This window comes from Aethalodelphis obliquidens, unplaced genomic scaffold (assembly GCF_003676395.1).
Source record: "Aethalodelphis obliquidens isolate GAN/ISIS:26980383/991018 unplaced genomic scaffold, ASM367639v1 scaffold36, whole genome shotgun sequence".
NCBI classification, from domain to species: domain Eukaryota; kingdom Metazoa; phylum Chordata; class Mammalia; order Artiodactyla; family Delphinidae; genus Aethalodelphis; species Aethalodelphis obliquidens.
This window is the reverse complement of record NW_020837980.1, coordinates 7,707,102-7,726,652: the sequence shown is the minus strand read 5'-3', so window position 1 is coordinate 7,726,652 and position 19,551 is coordinate 7,707,102. Positions and strand designations below refer to the sequence as shown.

At 36.1% G+C, this 19,551-nt stretch overlaps 1 protein-coding gene across 1 annotated transcript in view; it reads right to left on the bottom strand.

The window, feature by feature from the left end:
- LMNTD1 (lamin tail domain containing 1) overlaps positions 1 to 19,551 on the bottom strand; it is a 57,321-nt gene that overhangs the window by 21,591 nt on the left and 16,179 nt on the right. The window contains exons 4-7 of the mRNA XM_027129413.1: positions 3,747 to 3,933; positions 3,089 to 3,208; positions 1,113 to 1,327; positions 334 to 504 (exon numbers count right to left, since the gene is read on the bottom strand). Coding sequence (XP_026985214.1) covers positions 334 to 504; positions 1,113 to 1,327; positions 3,089 to 3,208; positions 3,747 to 3,933 — 693 coding nt within the window. The remainder of the gene's footprint in view (positions 1 to 333; positions 505 to 1,112; positions 1,328 to 3,088; positions 3,209 to 3,746; positions 3,934 to 19,551) is intronic.

Below are 19,551 nucleotides of genomic sequence, written 5' to 3'. Positions count from 1 at the left end.
CGGACCGGGGCACGAACCCGTGTCCCCTGCATCGGCAGGCGGACTCTTAACCACTGCGCCACCAGGGAAGCCCAAGCCTATGTACTCTTGCTGGCCATGCTGTTCTTTGGATTCGTTGATGCACTCAGATAACTGCGCTAGAGCAAATACGTAAACGGCTCACGGTACTTGCTTTCGAGGCCATCTGTTCTTGAGAATATGAATACTTTTTAATACTTAGAGACTTTTACAACTTAACCACCTTTTCACCAGTTCTACACACACACACACACACACACACACACAGACACTCACCACTTACTCTCCACTGGAATAAGTATCCCTTTGACTTACCTGGCTAGATCAGGCTTGGCTGACTGAGACCTGGGCTGGCTGTCTAAGCTGCGTTCAGTCATGTAGGTGTTGTGAGGATCAATCAGTGAACAGTAAGGATGTGCAGAGACATGAGGACTGTGGCACCAGGGGCTGCGATTGGGGAAAAGGGTTGGTGGGATTTCTTTTTCTCTGTAAAAGAAAAATTAAGCCCAAATTGAACCCCAAAGGCACTTCATACAGTGGCATTAATAATGAAAGCTCAATTAGAGTGAAAGCATGTTCCAAGACCAGAGAATATGGCTTTTCTAGACTTTGTGGGCAGCCCCATTATCACATCAGAAGCATTTGCCTACAAATGAATAACATAAATTCTGTTCTTTCAGCCACAGCCAGCTCTTGATCCAAGATGAAAATTCTAGATGATGCAAATCTTCCTCCACCTAAGCACTGCCAAAGGTGTGGTGATAACTTCATCTCTGCATTACTCCACGGCCTTACCTCTAACAGCAGTGCTGTTATGGAATGAAATGACCAGAGGGGTCTTGATATCACCCAGTGGAAATTGACAGCCTTTATCATCCCACGAGTTTACCCTACTAGCTCTGTGTTTTTATGTTTTAAAACATAAAAGCTATTATGGTTTTTATGGTCTTATTCAAAATAGGAGTGTTTTGGTCTTTATTGATTTACCCATTCATCATATATCTACTTGTCAGCCAGTCACTCCCACCTGTTCGGCCCTTATTAATTGTGGGAAGGACTTAATTTAAAAAAAAAAGAAAACAAGCAACTTTTACCTTGTAAGAGAAGCTTGAACTCGTTCCACCTGATATTTTGAGATATCTTGCTTAGATTGGTCTTGTTTTTCTTTAGTTGTAGTTGTAGCTGCTGGCCAATGAAACATGTGCCTTCGAGATGTTGGACTTACTACTGAGCATCTGTCACATTCAATGTCAGTCTCTAATTTTTCCCATGCTTGCTTCCAGTGGATAGGAGTGTACCAGGCAACAGCCTAACAACAATGATTTATTAACATGAAATACTATTGAAGTTACAGGTTTTCTTTTTTAAATGACATAGGCTTATTGCAATAAAATTTCAAAGTCAAACTGTAATGTCATTTACGTCCTGTGTAAGGATTAGTGAAACACATGATGAGGCTGTAGTAAGACATCCTGGCCTTAGTTTCCAGTTGTGAAAATTACAAGCTGTATAACCTCAGGCAGATTAGTCACCTACTGTCTTGGACTGTGTCCTCATACGTAAAATGGGGAGGGTGGTGGTGAGGGTGTTATATGAGGGTGTGGTGAGATTCAGTTAAGCTACTGAATTTTGTAACTATAAAGAACTATGCAAACAGTAGTTGTAATATTAATAAGTTAAATTTTTAATAGTTAAGACTCTATCTATCTATCTATCTAGTCTTATTTGAGATGGGGAAATGGGCATTAGAACTAAAGACATGGAGAGGAAACCACATTCTCCAGGCTAGAATCCTAGGTGGGCAGGTTTTTTTTTTTTGGTTTTCTGAATATGTGGCATATATGTGCACATATATGTGCAAAAATTATTCAGAAAAATCATGTGTAGGGACTAATAATTATGTTTTTGTTCAACATGAGAAAAGTTAGGCACCGAAGTGTGCCCTATCATTCTATTTGTTCTCATGATCTGTTTTTAGTTTATAAAATTAGAGGTTTGGGTTGATGCTGTAACCATTGCCAAACCCTTTGTTTGCCAGCTAAACAGACATAAAAGCAACACAAGGCAAGTGCAGCTAGGCTAGGCCCACAGCAAAGAAAGAGAAAGATGAAATCTTTCTTAAAAGGTTTAATTTCATGGCTCACAGCAGGAAAACCCCACGTTTGGTTCAGTTCATCAGTCAGGGATTCTCCTTTTTTGCAGCTCAAACATAGATATTTGCATGGCAAATATGTTTATGATCTTTTGAGTGCAATCTCTCTCAGTTAGATTGTAAGCCTTTCCTAGCCAAGGGCAATATTTTATTTCTTCCTGTACTATAGGGGGCTTAAAAACATCTGATGATAATGACAGTGATAATGTGATAAAATGATGTTTTAATTTCACCTTTGGAATGTTGACCATATGAACCCTGTAGGCTCTTTTGTCTGGTTTTATTTTGCTGTTGCCATTTTGCCTATCATGTGACCTTGAGCCAGCCATTTAACTTTCCAAGCCCCATTTTCTTCCTTTGTAAAATGCTTAACTGATCTGAGAATCAAAGGAGATAACGTACATATAAATAGCCCTTTGAGTTCCTGTGGCACAGGAGCGGTCTGTTCCATGTCTGAATCTCTAATAGAAAACAGTGTATTGGGAAAGTCCCAGGCGTTGAATCATATAAGATGCCTATTAAATTTTTGACACGTAATACAGAGGCTACAAATCATATAGGACAACAATGTGGTGGGTGAAAAATATCTAGCCCTGTTTAAAAATCAGTAGACTCGGGGCTGCCCTGGTGGCTCAGTGGTTAAGAATCTGCCTGCCAATGCAGGGGACGTGGGTTCGAGCCCTGGTCCGGGAAGATCCCACAAGCCGCGGAGCAACTAAGCCCGCAAGCCACAACTACTGAAGCCCGCATGCCTAGCGCCTAGAGCCAGTGCTCTGCAACAAGAGAAGCCACCGCAATGAGAAGCCTGCGCACCACAACGAAGAGTAGCCCCCGCTTGCCGCAACTAGAGAAAACCCGCGTGCAGCAATGAAGACCCGACGCAGCCAAAAAAAAAAAAAAAAAGAACAGGACACTGACTTCACCATTAGGCTTGCACAGGATTGTTGTACAATTGGGGCTTGTCCTAAATCTGTTCTGTTCCTTCCAAAGAAAATCTGATGGTGGTTGGTGCTTTGCTTCAGATGCTGCTGCCCAGACCTGAAAGAGAATAGTTTGTTAATAACAGTTGCCATTGGAGTTCAACATAGTTTTATAAATGTCAGAGGGTTATTGCAACACATCTTTCTAAGCAGGTGAGGTTTTTAAAATATAATGACTGTATAATATGTAATGTCAAGCTGTGGAACTGAACAGCTACTGTATGTGGTTTAAAGTAAAGCCCAAGAAAGAGAGGGGAACTCTCCAGTGTCACCTAAACAAACCCTCTCTTTGTTTTTTCTTTAAAGATTATGTTTGCTTAGTTTTAGGAACGTAGGTATTTTATTTTGATAGTTAAATCATAAAAGCACAAAGTATTGTATGCCAAATTGAAGAAAGCTATGGAAATTTAATTATGGGTATTCATTTATATGCAGAGATGGACAAAGTGGCACAATTCACCAACAACAACCAAAAAATCACATTTAACAGAGAGATCGAGGGATGAAGAAAGCACTGGTGCTAAGCCATGGTCTGACTGGGTAAATGAGTTTTCCCTGAACAAATCTAGTTCATAGTATTTATATCTTATACTCACTGTTACCGTGGAATTGGCCTGCATTTTGATATTGGGAAGGAATTGGTACAGAGAGACTGTTTGTCCATCCACATTTTGTTGGAGAATATGATTTCCGATTTCCAGTTCTTTGTCAAGGGAAGAGTTAATGAGCTTCACGCATAAACCTTTGACATTCACTTCAGCTATTTTAATGTCTCCAAGAGCACTAGAAAATAAAACTCAAAGATTATAAGGTGCCTTCAGATGAGCGTGTCTTTAGCTCACTTTAAGGACTGAATAATAAATATGCTTTGGAAGTTGCTCCTAAGCTGTATATTCTGTTGGACAAATTCCATGTAGAAATAGTGTATTTTGTGCCTTAAGCAAATGGCTTGATTTCTTAGTTCTGTTTGGTTATCTGTGCAACAAAATGATCTTTCACATAAAATAAACTTTAAAAATGCTTTAGGTATCAAGATAAAAATGCCATTGGGAGGTACTATTATTATTATTTAAATTTCCTACTGTTCTTCACAAGAAATACTGAGACATGAAACGCTCAAGTGGATCAAGAGGAAAGTTAAACTATTTAGTTTATTTCTGATAAGGTTACTGTGAACATGAATTGCAACTATATGCTTAAAAGAATTCTGCAAACTTAAAACATACACATATAAGATGGTATTTTTTCCCCTTCTAACATTTCGAGAGCTTAGTATGTATCAAGGACCAGGTTAAACATTTATATATCAGCATTTTTCAGAGTGTGGGTCACAACCTATAAGTATTGGGTTGGCCAAAAAGTGCCTTCTGTTTTTAAGTAAAAATAAAAGACACATTTTTCATTTGCACCCAAGAACTTTATTGAACAACGTATTCATCCTTTTATTCCACTATCTTCTGCCATTTTTCAGGCAACTTCACAATTCCATCTTCCCAAAACTTTTTATCTTTTTGAGCAAAGAACTTGTCCAGGTGCCTTTTACAGTCTTCCGGGGAATTGAAAATTTTTAGTAAGAGAATTTTGTAAAGACCCAAATAAATGGAAATCCGAAGGTGCAATGTTTGGTGAACATGGCAGATGAATCAGAACTTCCCAGCCAAGCTGTAAGAGTTTTTGCCTGGTCATCAAAGAAATATGTGGTCTTGCCTTATCCTGATGGAAGATTATGTGTTTTCTGTTGACTAATTCTGGATGCTTTTCATCGAGTGCTGCTTTCAGTTGGTCTAACTGGGAGCAGTACTTGTGGGAATTAATCGTTTGGTTTTCTGGAAGGAGCTCATAATAAAGGGCTCCCCTCCAGTCCCACCATATACACAACATCACCTTCTTTGGATGAAGACCCGCCTTTGGTGTGGTTGGTGGTGGTTCATTTCACTTGCCCCACGATTTCTTCCATTCCACATTATTGTACAGTATCCACTTTTCATGGCCCATCACAATTTGTTTAAAAAGCGGAACGTTTTCATTACATTTCAGTAGAGAATCGTATGTGGAAATACAGTCAAGAAGGTTTTTTTTGCTTAACTTATGTGGAACCCAAACATCAAAGCGATTGACATAACTAAGCTGGTGCAAACGACTTTCAGTGTTTGATTTGGATATTTTGAGTATGTCGGCTATCTCCCGCATGGTATAACGTTGATTGCTGTCAGTTAATGTCTCGATTTGATCACTATCAACTTCAACTCGTCTACCTGACCATGGAGCGTTGTCCAGTGAGAAATCTCCACCACAAAGTTTTGCAAACCACTTTTGACACATTCGATCAGTCACAGCAACTTCTCCATACACTGCACAAATCTTTTTTTGCATGTGGGTTGCATTTTTACTTTTCTTGAAATAATAAAGCATAATATGCCGAAAATGTTGCTTTTTTTCTTCCATCTTCAATATTAAAATGGCCACACAAAAATTCACCAATTTTGATGTCTTTTTTTAAATGCATGCTTATATGACAGCTGTCACATACAATCTAACAAAATTGTTTTGAATGAAGTTAAAGACAACTAAGTGCTACTAGAGTCATCTTACGGAAAAAAAACGAATGAAACTTTTGGCCAACCCAATAAGCCATGAAATCCCTTTGGTGGGTTAGGGACATAATTTTAAAAATGAAATATACCCCTACCAATAATAGGAACCAATACTTATGATGTGCCAGGCACTTTTAAGATATTATCAATAAATCTATGATTTCATATCTATAATTCCGAAATGCAAACATATCTGAAAAACCAAAAGATTCTTAAAAAAACACACTTAAAGCAAAATCTGACCTGAATTCCTTTGGTGGCAAAACCTGACCTGAAACTGAGGAGAGGCTAGTTACTGTCTTCATTCATGATTTGTGTAACTGTTCATAAATTTGGCTGTGGAAAGATTACTGTTTGATTTTGGATACTTCTCCAAGCCTTATTGGGGTGTTATGTAATATGTGTTCTAGTCACCATATTACTTTCTTAAAATCCTCCAAATTCTGAATTTGGAAACATGTAAGTCTCCAAATGTTTTGGTAAAGGCATTGTGGACTGGTAGTTACTTATTTAATTCTCACAAAAGGCTACATATTTCTTATTGAAGTTCACCATAAAAAATTTGAAAAAAACTGTATTATCTCATTTAATTCTCACAACAACCCAGTGAGACAGGTACTATTTTTAGTCCAACTTTATAGAAAAGGAAACTGAGGTTTAGAGAGATTAACTGCCATGTCCAAGTTTTCTCAATAAATGTCAGTTCTTGTTCTTCTTTTTCAACTAGTAAAATCTCAAAGAAGTTTGATCCAACCATTCAAATTGTTTAAATTTTGTATACACCCTTTTGTGATTGAGCACTGCTAGAAGATACACACACACACACACACACACACACACACACACACACACACACACAGTATAGACTGCTGCCAGCAAATGAATTAGTGGTCTCCAGCCACATGTGGGCCCTTAGCGATTGGCAGCAAACTGTGTTCTTCATGAGCTGAGCCAGCACCTTCTGTCATTCCCTCAACAACATTCAAATCCCTGCCTCACATCTCCAGTTTTATTGTCAGAAAATGATCTCACTAAGAAAATAGAGCCATCAGAAAGAAGTGTGTTTTCCTGCTTTCCACTTAGAAGCAGGTTCACCCATGCCCACACTGACCTCTTCGTTCTAGCCACCTCGTTTCAGTGCAAGAGGAACCCTTCTCCCATCTAAAGTGAAACTCTGCTTACCACCTCCTGCTGCTGCTTTGGTGTTTCAGTCCCATTCATTTTTCTCCTTTCACACCAACCTCTCCCTCTAGACTGCCTCTTTCCCCCGAATATGTACATATCTTCCAAGTGCTATAACCTTAAAAAAGAAAAACACAATCCTCCTCTGGCTTCCACTTCCTACTGACATCACAACCGAGCTTTTGGAAAGACTACGGCATGAGTTCTTCATCTCTTATTCACTCCCTCAACCCACGACCATATATTTCTGCCTTAGACCAAGATGATTAGGCCCTCTTAAATTGGTCATCAATCAGTAAATTGAGTGGTAACTTTTCAGTCTTTGTCTTTTTTTAAATAGAGGTATAATTGACATATAACATTATATTAGTTTGGGGTGTACAACATAATGATTCAGTATTTGTATATAAGGCAAAATGATCACCACAATAAATCTAGTTAACAACATTGATCACCATATATAGTTACAATTATTTTTTCTTGTGAGGACAACTGTTAAGATCTACTCTCCTAGCAACTTTCAATACAATACAGTATTAGTAACTGTGGTCTCCATTCTGTACATTACATCCCAATGACTTATTTATTTTAGAAATGGAAATCTGTACTTTTTGACCCCCCTTCTCCCATTTTGCCCACTCCCCACCTCTTGCTTCTGGCAACCAATCTGTTCTCTGTATCGATGAGTTCTTTTTTTTTTTTTAGCTTTCATTGATAAGTGAGATCATATGGTATTTGTCTTTCTCTGACTTATTTTACTTAGCACAATGCCTTCGAGGTCCATCCATGTTGTTGCAAATGGCAAGATTTAATTCTTTTTTTATGGCTGAATAATATTGCATTTTATATTTATACCACATTTTATTTACCAATCGTCCATTGATGGACACTTAGGTCGTTTCCATATCTTGGCTATTGTAAATAATGCTGCAGTGAATATGGTGGTGCATATATCTTTTTGAATTAGAGGTTTTGCTTTCTTCAGATAAATACACAAAAGTGGAATTGCTGGATTATATGATAGTTCTGTTTTTAATTTTTTGAGGGACTTCCATACTGTTTTCCATAGTGGTTCAATTTACATTCCCACCACTCAGTCTTTGTCTTAATGTCTCTGTGATACCTGCCTCTGCCAGACAGGTCCTTCTCTCCTTGTTTCCCCAAGTCCACTGTTTTTCTTCTACCAGTCTGGTTGCTCCTTTATAGTCTCTTTTTCAGATTTCCCTTCCTTCATCCATTTCTCAGACGTGAATCCCTGGGATTCTGCCCTTAACCCTCTTTTATTCCCATCACACTCTATACACGTGATATCACCCACAAACAGGGTTTTCAGCAACCATTAATACACTGATGACTGCTAAATCTAAATCCTTTTCCTGCTGAGCTTCAGACCCATAGACCCCGTAGAAAGAAAGGCCCCAAAGATACCTCTAAATCAACATGCCCCAAAATGAATTCATCATTTTAGAAAAGTAGAAAACCTATTCCAGGAAATTTCATCATCATTTATCCTGTTGGCCACGCCTGAAACTTCTATTACTTTCCTGCTCTCTTATCCTTTTTGCCTTATCTGTGATGATGTTCTATTAATATTACTCTTTAGTATCTTCTGTATATAGTGCCTTCTCTCCATCCCTATTGCTGCTGTCTTCATTAGGCTCTCATCACCTCTGTGTCACAGTGTAACAGTGTCTTAACTGGTTTCTCCAGTCTTGCTCCCTCCTAACCATTCAACATTTTGCTTCCAGAGCAATCTTTGTACAAGGATAAATCCTTCAAAGTCTGACCATTTCTTTCTAGAGAAAAACACCAATGTCACAGCATGGAAACAAGGCCCTACGTGATCTATCAGCCTCTTTAATTTCTTTTTTCCCCTACTTCCTATCTTTGCTTAAATTGCAAAACCACAAGAATTTCTCACAAGACTTGTGATAATTCATGTCATTGCATGCTTCACCCATTGCCTATGCATGCGCTGTTCCTTCTTCTTGTTCCACAACACTTGAAATTTTCAGACTTCTTAACACTTAATATCTTGGGTACAAAATATCTCATTGTTATTTTAACTTGATTTTCCCTGTTTATAGTGCAGTTGAGTAAGCTACTTATTGGCTACTCAGTTTTCTTTTGAAAATTGTCTTTCATATAATTTAGTCCATTTCTATAAGGTTGTTTTACATTTTTAAGATGGATTTATAGTATAGTATTTAAATATATACAGAAATTTTTGAAAGAACTGTGTGGTAATAAGTGGGTATTATCCATGTTAAGTTGCTATGTTGGTAATAACTTCCTATGACAGCAAGAGAAAACTAACATACGCTTCTTATGAATTGTAGAATCACAGTGCTAAAAATATTGCCTGCAGTTTTGGTCTCAGTGCCCTCACCAGATATTTATTCCAGAGTTTTCTGTTTTCTATTTTTCTGTTGATAAACCAGCTACCAATCTTTTTGTCGTTCCTTTGAAGGTAAGTGTCCTTTTTCTCTGGCTGACTAAGATTTTCCTTACTTCTGTTTTAGAAGTTTTTCTACATCATACCTAAGGTTTTGTTTGTTTGTTTTTTCCCCTATGTTTTCTCTTGCTGGGAGTTGGTAGTGTTGTTTGTACCTGTGGCTTGATGTATTTCATTTTTGGGAAAATTCTCTGCCAGTATTTCCACCAATACTGTTCTACCTCAGTCCTTCTCTACTCTCCTTAGTGACTTCAATTACAAGCATTTAGATTTTTTAAAATCTTGCCCTAATTTTTCCTTATGCTTGTTTTTTCTAATCTCTTTGCTCTCTATAATTCAGCCTGGATGTTTTCTTCTGAGAATGTTCCGGTTCAATAATTCTCTCTTCTGTTGCATCAAATATATTGTTAAACTCATCTCCTTTTGAAATAGTAATTTCTGTTATTGGATTTTTTTTCTAGAATTTCCTACTGATTCTTTTATTTTTAGTTTCCAGTTCTATGCTAAAAATTTTTCTTGTCATTTAATTCCTTGACTGTTTTAGTCAAGGTTATTTAAAAAATCCCTGTCAGATAACCATAATATCTGGATCACCTAGGGCTGTTTTTATTGTCCATTTTTAATCTTAGTTTTGGGTCAATTTTTATTGTTTGTATGCCTTGTTATTTTTGACTTAGTGCCTAGTATGATAGATTAAACATTGCAGAGGTAATTTAAAGCTATGTATAATTTTTTCTTGATCCAGAGAGGATTTACTTTAACTTCTGGCAGCCATCTACATTGGGGGGAAACCACTTTAATCCAATCAGGGTGTGAAATAATTTGACACTAGGCTTTGGCCCCAATTAGGCTGGTTTATTTTGAAGATAGCCTTAATACTGTGTGTACCTTTGAAGTTACAACTGAAAGCCTGGGGTGTTTATCAATGACCCTCCTTCTTGACAGGCCCTGAATCAAGCCAATTTTTATTCACCCAGTCCCGTGAGACTGCCAAAATCTCTGAATAACTTCTCAGCCTCTTAGCTGCTGCTTTCAAATTGACAACTGTTTTGAGGAGAAAAGTGGCTCCAAATGTCAGGTTATCACTCTGAGTTTCCTCTCCTAGAAGAGGACTTGTGAGAATATAAGATGTAAAATCTATGAAATCTTTATGTATTTATTTATTTGGTTGTGCCGGATCTTAGTTGTGGCAAGCGGGCTCCTTAGTTGTGGTTCATGGGCTCCTTAGTTGCAGCTCACTGGCTCCTTAGTTATGGCACATGGCTCCTTAGTTGTGGCATGAGAACTCTTAGTTGCAGCACGCGTGTGGGATCTAGTTCTCTGGCCAGGGATCAAACTGGGGCCCCCTGTATTGGGAGTGTGGAGTCTTAACTACTGTGCCACCAGGTAAGTCCCAATCTATGAAACCTTGATCTACACTACCAAACTGCCTTCAGTGGTCTCACTTTATACCCATACTACATTGTATGAGGTTGCCTGTTTTGTAGAGAGGTTCACTTTTGAGCAATGTATATACCTGTTCCTTTCTTTTACATTACTGTTATGGTTTTTACTAAATTGTAGATATAACATTTTTACTCTTATATAATAGCCCTAGAATTTCTCTATGGCATCCTCATTCTAGTGTTAACTGAATTCTCTGTGGGATGTTCTTATTTTTTGACAGAATTCCTTTTTGTTTTTGAGACTTGCTTTTTCTGCCTGGGAAGATGAGCAGTAGTTTGAGTTTTTCTTTTAACCAGATAAGACTCTAGAATAGCTCAGTTATCTCTTTGTTATCATATATGTAATTGGATATGTACAGTTGCTTTTCAAAAACATTTCATTATTCAAGTGAAATGTTTATTCATTCATGTTAAATTTTTTATTTTATGCATATAAGTAGAATAAATTAGCTTGTCTGAAAGAAAAAATACCATTGTTCATATCAGGGCTAGCCACTTCATTTGCCTTCCTTTTGATATAAGGCCAAAAGTTACAGGAAAATACTTCACATAATACATGGAAATTCACTGAGCCAGGGCTGTTAATCTGCTATCACACAACGTTCTGTAGTTATCTTTTTTTTCTTCCCTGTAAGCCTTCCCATTTTTCCTTAGTAGGAAAATGACTTGAAACCTCTAAGTTGTGACTGGCTGAGAGTATAGAGTGATGTACCAATCATTCTGTCAGTAGCCTTTGCATGGTCTTGATTTATAGAGATTGAAAAGACAAATGGCTATATCACTTTTTAAAAATGACAGTTTTTCATTATTTAAGCTCTGATTTCTCTAGTTGTTGGAGTCTACTTGATAGCTCCATGCTACTTTACTTATCTTACTTTAGATTTTTGCTACTCTAAAGTTTATTAAACTTATCTTTAGCATTTCAGTTCTTCCAATATGCATCTACCTAACATTATCTATGAAAATTGGCACCTGTGTTTATAGTTGCCATTAACACAAGGAAAGACAAAGACCACATGATCACACTTTTTAATCAGATTCAGAAAAAGCATTTGACAAAATTCAACATCTTTTCACTACAAAAACTCTCAAAAAATAGGTAAAGAAGGAACATACCTCAGCACAATAAAGGACATATATGAAAAGCCCACAGCTAACACAATCAATGAGGAAAAACTTCCTCTAAGATCCACAACAAGGCAAGGATGCCTATTCTCACCACTGCTATTCATCTTAGTACTGGAAGTCCTACCCAGAGCAATCAGGAAAGAAAAAGAAATAGAAGGTGCCAAATTAGAAGGGAATAAGTGAATTATCTCTGTTTGCAGATGACATGATCATATAGGTAAAAAACCCTAAGAACACCACAAAACAAATTCAGTAAATTGTAGGATGCGAAAATCAACATACAAAAATCAGTGGCATTTCTGTACACTAACAATGAACTAACCAAAAGAGAAATTAAGAAAATGATCCCATTTACATTAGCAACAAAAGAACAAAATACTTAGGCAATAACTTAACCAAAAAAATGAAAGATTTATACACTGAAAACTACAAAACACTGGTGAAGGAAATTTAAAAAGACACAAATAAATGGAAAGACATTCCATGTTCATGGATTGGAAGAAGTAATGTTGTCAAAATGTTCATACCAGTCAAAGTGATTTAGAGATTCAATGCAATCCCCATCAAAATCCCAATGGCATTTTTAAACAGAAGCTGTAAAAAAAAAAAATCCTAAAATTTATGTGAAACTACAAAAGACCCCAAATAGCCAAAGCATTCTTGAGCAAGAACAAAGCTGGAAGTATGACACTTCCTGACTTCAAATTATATTATAAAGCTAAAGTAACTAAAACAGTGTGGTACGAGCATTAAAAAAGACATATAGACCAATGGAACAGAATAGAGAACCCAGAAACAAACCCACACATTTATGGTCTACTGCTCTTCAACAGGAGTGCCAAGATGGGGAAAGGATAGTCTCTTTAATAAATGCTGGAAAAGTGGATATCCACATGCAAAAAATGAAATTGGACCTCTATCACACACCATACACAAAAATCAACTCAAAGTGGGTTAAAGACTTAAAGGTAAGGCTCAAAACCATAAAACTCCTATAAGAAAATATGGGGGAAAACCTTCTTGGCATTCGTCTTGACAATAATTTCTTAGCTAACACACCAAAAGCACAGGTGAGAAAAGCAAATATAGAAAAATGGGATTACCTCAATTTAAAAAGCTCCTGCACAGCAAAGGAAACAATCAACAAAATGAAAAGGCAACCTACAAAATGGGAAAAAATATTTGCAAATCATATATTTGATAAGGGGTTAATATCTAAAATATATAAGGAACTCACACAACTCAATAGCAAAATATCAAATAATGCAAATAAAAAATGGGAAAGGACCTGAATAGACATTTTCCCAAAGAAGATATGTGAATGGCCAACAGGTACATAAAAAGGGGCTTAACATTACTAATCACAGGGAAACACAATCAAAACCACAATGAGATATCACCTCACACCTGTAAGAATAGCTGTTATCAAAGAGACAACAATAAGTATTGGCGAAGATGTAGAGAAAAGGGAACCCTGTGCACTGTTGGTGGGAATGTAAATTGATGCAGTGCTATGGAAAACAGTGTGGAGGCTCTTCAAAAAATTAAAAATAGAACTACCATATGATCCAGCAATCCCACTTGCGGGTATTTGAAGGAAATAAACTTACCATTTGTTGAGTTATCTGCACCACCATGTTCATTGCAGCATTATTCACAATAGCCAAGATACAGAAACAAAGTGTCCATTGACAGATGAATGGATAAAGTGAATGTGGTATTTATTTTATAAATACAGTTGATTATTGAACAGTGCAGGGGTTAGGGGTGCCGACCACACACACAGTGGAAAATCAGCATATAACTTTATAGTCTGCCCTCCATATCCATGATTCCACATCCACAGATTCAGCCAAACACAGATCATGTAGTACTGGAGTATTAATTGAAAAAAATCCACCTATAAGTGAACCCAAGCAGTTCATACCTGTGTTGTTCAAGAGTCAGCTGTGTGTATATATATATATATATATATATATGTATATGTATGTATATATATATATATACACATACACACACACACACACACATATATATATGTAATGGAGTATTATTCAGCCATAAAATGAAGGACGACCTGCCATTTGTGACAACATGGATGGATGTTGAGCACATTATGCTAAGTGAAATAAATCAGACAGAGAAAGACAAATACTCTATGATCTCACTTATATGTGGAATTTTAAAAAGCTGAATTCATATAAACAGAAATTAGAACAGTGTTTGCCAGAGGATAGAAGGTAGGGGAAATGGGGGAAATATTGGTCAAAGGATAAAAACTTCTAGTTATAAGATGAATAATTTCTGGGAATCTTATGAACAGCGTGGTGACTATAGTTAAAAATACGGTATTATATACTTGGAACAGTGGATCTTAAATGTTCTCACCAGAAAAAAAAAGGTAATTATGTGAAGGATGTGTTAACTAATTTTATTATGATAATCATTTCACAATACATATGAGTATCAAATCATCATTATGTAAGGTAATTATGTGAAGGATGTGTTAACTAATTTTATTATGGTAATCATTTCACAATACATATGAGTATCAAATCATCATTATGTAAGTTACACAATGTTATTTGTCAATTATATCTCAATAAAAACCCCCAAAAGACAAAAAAATGAAGTTGTACGTCTTAAATATATGCAATTATGTCAATGATATCTCAATAAAACTGTCTAAAAAAAGTGAAAGAAGAAATGGTTATAAGCAGATCCATACTACAAAAAACGTTAAAGGAAGTTCTTTTCAGGTACTAGCATAATTAAAATGGATGGAAATATAATTTATAGATCAAAAAAATAAAACAAACAAACAAAAAGAACTAAAAAGCAAAGCAGTGAAAATACATAAGGGTAAATATATAATATTTTTCTTATCATTTAAATTTCTTTTAAAAATTGATTATTTAAGCCAAAATAACTATGGAGTATGGGATTTACACCATATGTAGAAGTAAAATACGTGACAGCAGAAGCACAATGGCTGGGAAAAGAGAAATGAAATTATAGTATTCTAAGGCTCTTATACTATTTGTGAAGTGGTAAAATATAAGATGAGGGTAGTCTGTAATAGGCTCAAGATGTATCCTATAAACCTGGAAGGAACCCCTAAAATAAAAGAGTTATAGCTAATCAGCCAACAATGGAGATAAAATGGAATATAAATAATGATTAATTTCAAAGAAGACAGAAAAAGAAGAAAAAGAGAACAGAACAGTTGGGACAAATAGAAAATGAACAACAAGATAATAGAATTAATCAACCATATTAAAAATTACTTTAAATTGTTTAAATGCCCAAATTAAAAGACAGAGCTTGTCAGAAGATGAAAGAGGAAGCCTACTGCATGCTACCTGTCGATACAAAACATTATATTAAATATAAAGACACAAATAGGCTAAAAGTAAAAGGATAAAAAAAGATATACCATGCTAACACCAGTAAAAGAAAGCTGGAATGCCTATATTGATATTAGACATAGTAGATTTCTGAGCAAAGAATAATGCCATGGATAAAAAAGTTTATTTCATAATGATATAGACATCAATTCTATATTGGAAGAAGATATAACAATCCTAAATGTTTATACACATAAAAACAGGGCTTCAAAATACATGAAACTAAAACTGATAGAACTGCAAGAAGAAATCAATGAATCCACAATTATAGTTGGAAATTTTAACACCCCTTTTTCAATAATTGATGGACATAAAATCAACAAAAAAGACAATAGACTTAACACCATCAATCAATTTGACCTGATCAATATTTACAAAACACTCCACTCAACAATAAATATATTTACCAAAACATTTACCAGGATAGACAATATCTGCTATAAAGCAAGTCTCAATACATTTAAAAGGACTCAAGTCATATAAATTATGTTCCTTGACCACTATGAAACTGAATTAGAAATCAGTAACAAAAGATATCTGGAAAATCATCAGAACTGGAAAAGTCTGTAAAATATTTGGGAGCTAAATAATAGACTTCTTATTACTCAAGGATCAAAGAAGAAATAAAAATGGAAACTAGAAACTATTTTGATGCCACAGCTAAGTGCTGAATCTTGGGAAGACTATCCCTGGGAGAGGACTCAATCTAGCTATGCAGAGATAGCAAGGAGAGCCTGGAGTGTGTTCTGGGTGGAGCAGTGGTGGCCACTGTCAGCACACTCAGGAGTACACAGCAGCTCTCCCAGTGAGAGTGCCCTGGGCTCTGCCCACTCCATACTGCAGCTTAGCACTAGATCTGGGTCCTGGAAGAAGACTGCCACAGAGGCAGCCCAGATCTCAGGCAGCAGCTGAACCACCTCAATTCCTGCAGCCACAATACCTCAACCCCCAGCCCCAGCCTACTTCACATCACAGCTTTGCACTAGATTTAGGACAAACACAACAAAGAAAGGTAAGTGACCTTGGTGCTGCTTCTGATCAGAACCGTGGACACCTACACAAGTGGTGCATAGGTCCTCTGTGACTGCACAGACCTCACTGCTTCAGCAATCACCTCCTTTGGGGCAGGGCGTGCACTCAAGGGCAACAGAGTCTGATTGAACCTGATCCTCAGGGCTTCTGCTCCAACAACTGGGAAGTAGACCCTGCTCCTGACAGGGCAGCAACAGCCATGGAGCAGAGAGTAAGTCCAGCCTGCACAGGCTCTACACACTACAACACCAACCACACCCCTATCAAGGGGATAATGGCCAGCACACCTTTAGGAAAGACATGGCAAATGTCCATATCAAAAGCAGTCCTCACACCAAAAACGCTGGACACACAAAGTCTACACAGGGATGTTCCCACATAAAAACACCTCTTCAAGTGATCTTCAACACCACAGCAATCAGACAAGAAAAATTGAAAGGGAAGAAGGTAAAACTGTCAGTATTGCAGATGACATTATACTCTATATGGAGTCTCCACACAAAAACTATTAGAACTAATAAATGAATTCAGCAAGGTAGCAGGATACAAGATTAATATACAGAAATTTCTTGCATTTTTATACACTAATAATAGAGTAACAGAAAGAGAAATTTAAAAATCTTATTTCAAATCTCATCAAAAAGAATAAAATACTTAGGAATAAACTTAACCAAGGAGGTAAAAGACCTATATGCTGAAAAATATAACACAGTGACAAAGGAAAGTGCAGATGATTCAAAGAAATGGAAAGATATATCATGTTTTTGGATTGGAAGAATTAATATTGTTAAAATGGCCATAGTACCCAAAGCAATTTACAGATTTAATGCAATCGCTATCAAAATACCGTGACATTTTTTTCAGAACCAGAGCAAATATCCTAAAATTTATATGGAATCACAAAAACCCAGAATTGCCAAAGCAATACTGAGGAAAAAGAACAAAAGCTGGAAGTGTAACTCTTCCACACTTCAGACTGTACTACAAACCTGCAGTAATAAAAACTGTGGTATTCGCACAAAAACAGACTTATGGATCAATGCAACAAGATAGAGAGCCCAGAAATAAACCCACACACCTATTATCAATTAATGTACGACAAAGGAAATAAGAATATACAATGGAGAAATGACCGTCTCTTCAACAAGTGGTGTTGAGAAAGCTGGACAGCTAAAGCTGGATGTAAATCAATGAAATTAGAACATTTCCTCACAGCATATGCAAAAGTAAAGTCAAAATTGTTTAAAGACCTAAATGTAAGACATGACACCATATAACTCCTAGAAGAGAACATAGGCAGAACATAATTTAATATAGGTTGTAGCAATATTTTCTTAGATCAGTCGCCCAAGGCAAAAGAAATAAAAGCAAAAGTAAACAAATGGGACATAACCAAACTTAAAAGCTTTTACACAGCAAAGGAAACCATCAACAAAACAAAAAGACAACCTATGGAATGGGGGAAAACAATTGCAAATGATGCAACCAACAGGAAGTTAATATCCAAAATGTATAAGCAGCTCATACAACTCAATAGTGAAGAAACAAAAAACTACATCCAAAAATGGGCGAAGACCTAAACAGACATTTTTCCAAAGAAGACACATGAAAAGATGCTCAACATCGCTAATTATTAGAGAAATGCAAATCAAAACCACAATGGGGAATCACCTCACACCTGTCAGAATGGCTATCATTAAAAAGTATACAAATCATAAATGATGGAGAGGGTGTGGAGAAAATAAAACCCTCCTGCTGTTGGTGGGAATGTAAATTGGTGCAGCCACTATGGAAGACAGTACAGAGGTTCCTTCAAAACTAAAAATAGAGCTACCATATGATCCAGCAATCCCACTCCTGGGCATATATCTGGAAAATGTGGAAACTCAAATTTGAAAAGATACATGCACCCCAATGTTCATAGTAGTACTATTTACAATAGCCAAGGGATGGAAACAACCCAAGTGTCCATCAACAGAGGAATGGATAATGAAGATGTGGTATATATATATATATATATATATATATATATATATATATACACACACAATGTAATATTACTCAGGCATAAAAATGAATGAAATATTGCCATTGGCAGCAACATGGATGGACCAAGAGAATTTTATACTTAGTGAAGTAAGTCAGAGAAAAGACAAATAATATATCACATGTGGGATCTAAAAAATAATACAAATGAATCTATATACACAACAGAAATAGACTCACAGATATAGAAAACAAACTTATGGTTATCAAGGGGAGAGGGAGGGCAGGGGAGGGACAAATTAGGAGTATGGGATTAACAGATACAGATTACTACACCTAAAATACATAAGCAACAAAAATTTACTGTATAACACAAGGAATTCACTATCTTGTAATAATCTATAATGGAATATAATAAAAAATGAATCACTATGCTACACACCTGAAACTAACAAAATATTGTAAATCAACTCTACTTAAATTTAAAAAAAAAAGGTATTTTGAAGTGAATGAAAATGAAAATAAAACACATCAAAATTTGTGGGATTCCGCTAAAAGCTGTAGTTAGGGGAAATTTTACAGTGCTAAATGCTTGTATTAGAAGAGAAAATGTTTTCAAATCAATGATCTCAACTTCCACCTTGAGAAACTAGAAAAAAAAAATGAAACCTGAAGTAGGCAAAAGAAAGGGAATACAGATCAGAATGGAAATCCATGAATAGAAAACAAAGCAAAAAAATTAGAGAAAATCAATTAAATGAAACACTGATTCTTTGAAGCTCAACAAAATTGATAACTCTTGAGCAAGATTTATCAGGAAAAAGAGAGAAGACACATACGGCCATTATCAGCAATAAGAAATGTGACATCACTACAGATTCTACAGATACTAAAAGGATAATAAGGGAATATTATGTATAATTTTACAACAATAAATCTGACAACTTAGATGAAATGGACAAATTCCTTGAAAGACACAAACTACTCAAGTTCACTCAAGAAGAAATAGGTAACCGGACTATCTTGACATCTATTTTAAAGAAGTAAAATCTGTAGGTAAAAACCTTCTCACAAAATAACTCCAGGCCCAGATGGCTTCACTGATGAATTCTATAAAATATTTAAGGAAAAAATAATATTACTTCTACACAAACTCTTCTAGAAAGTAAAGG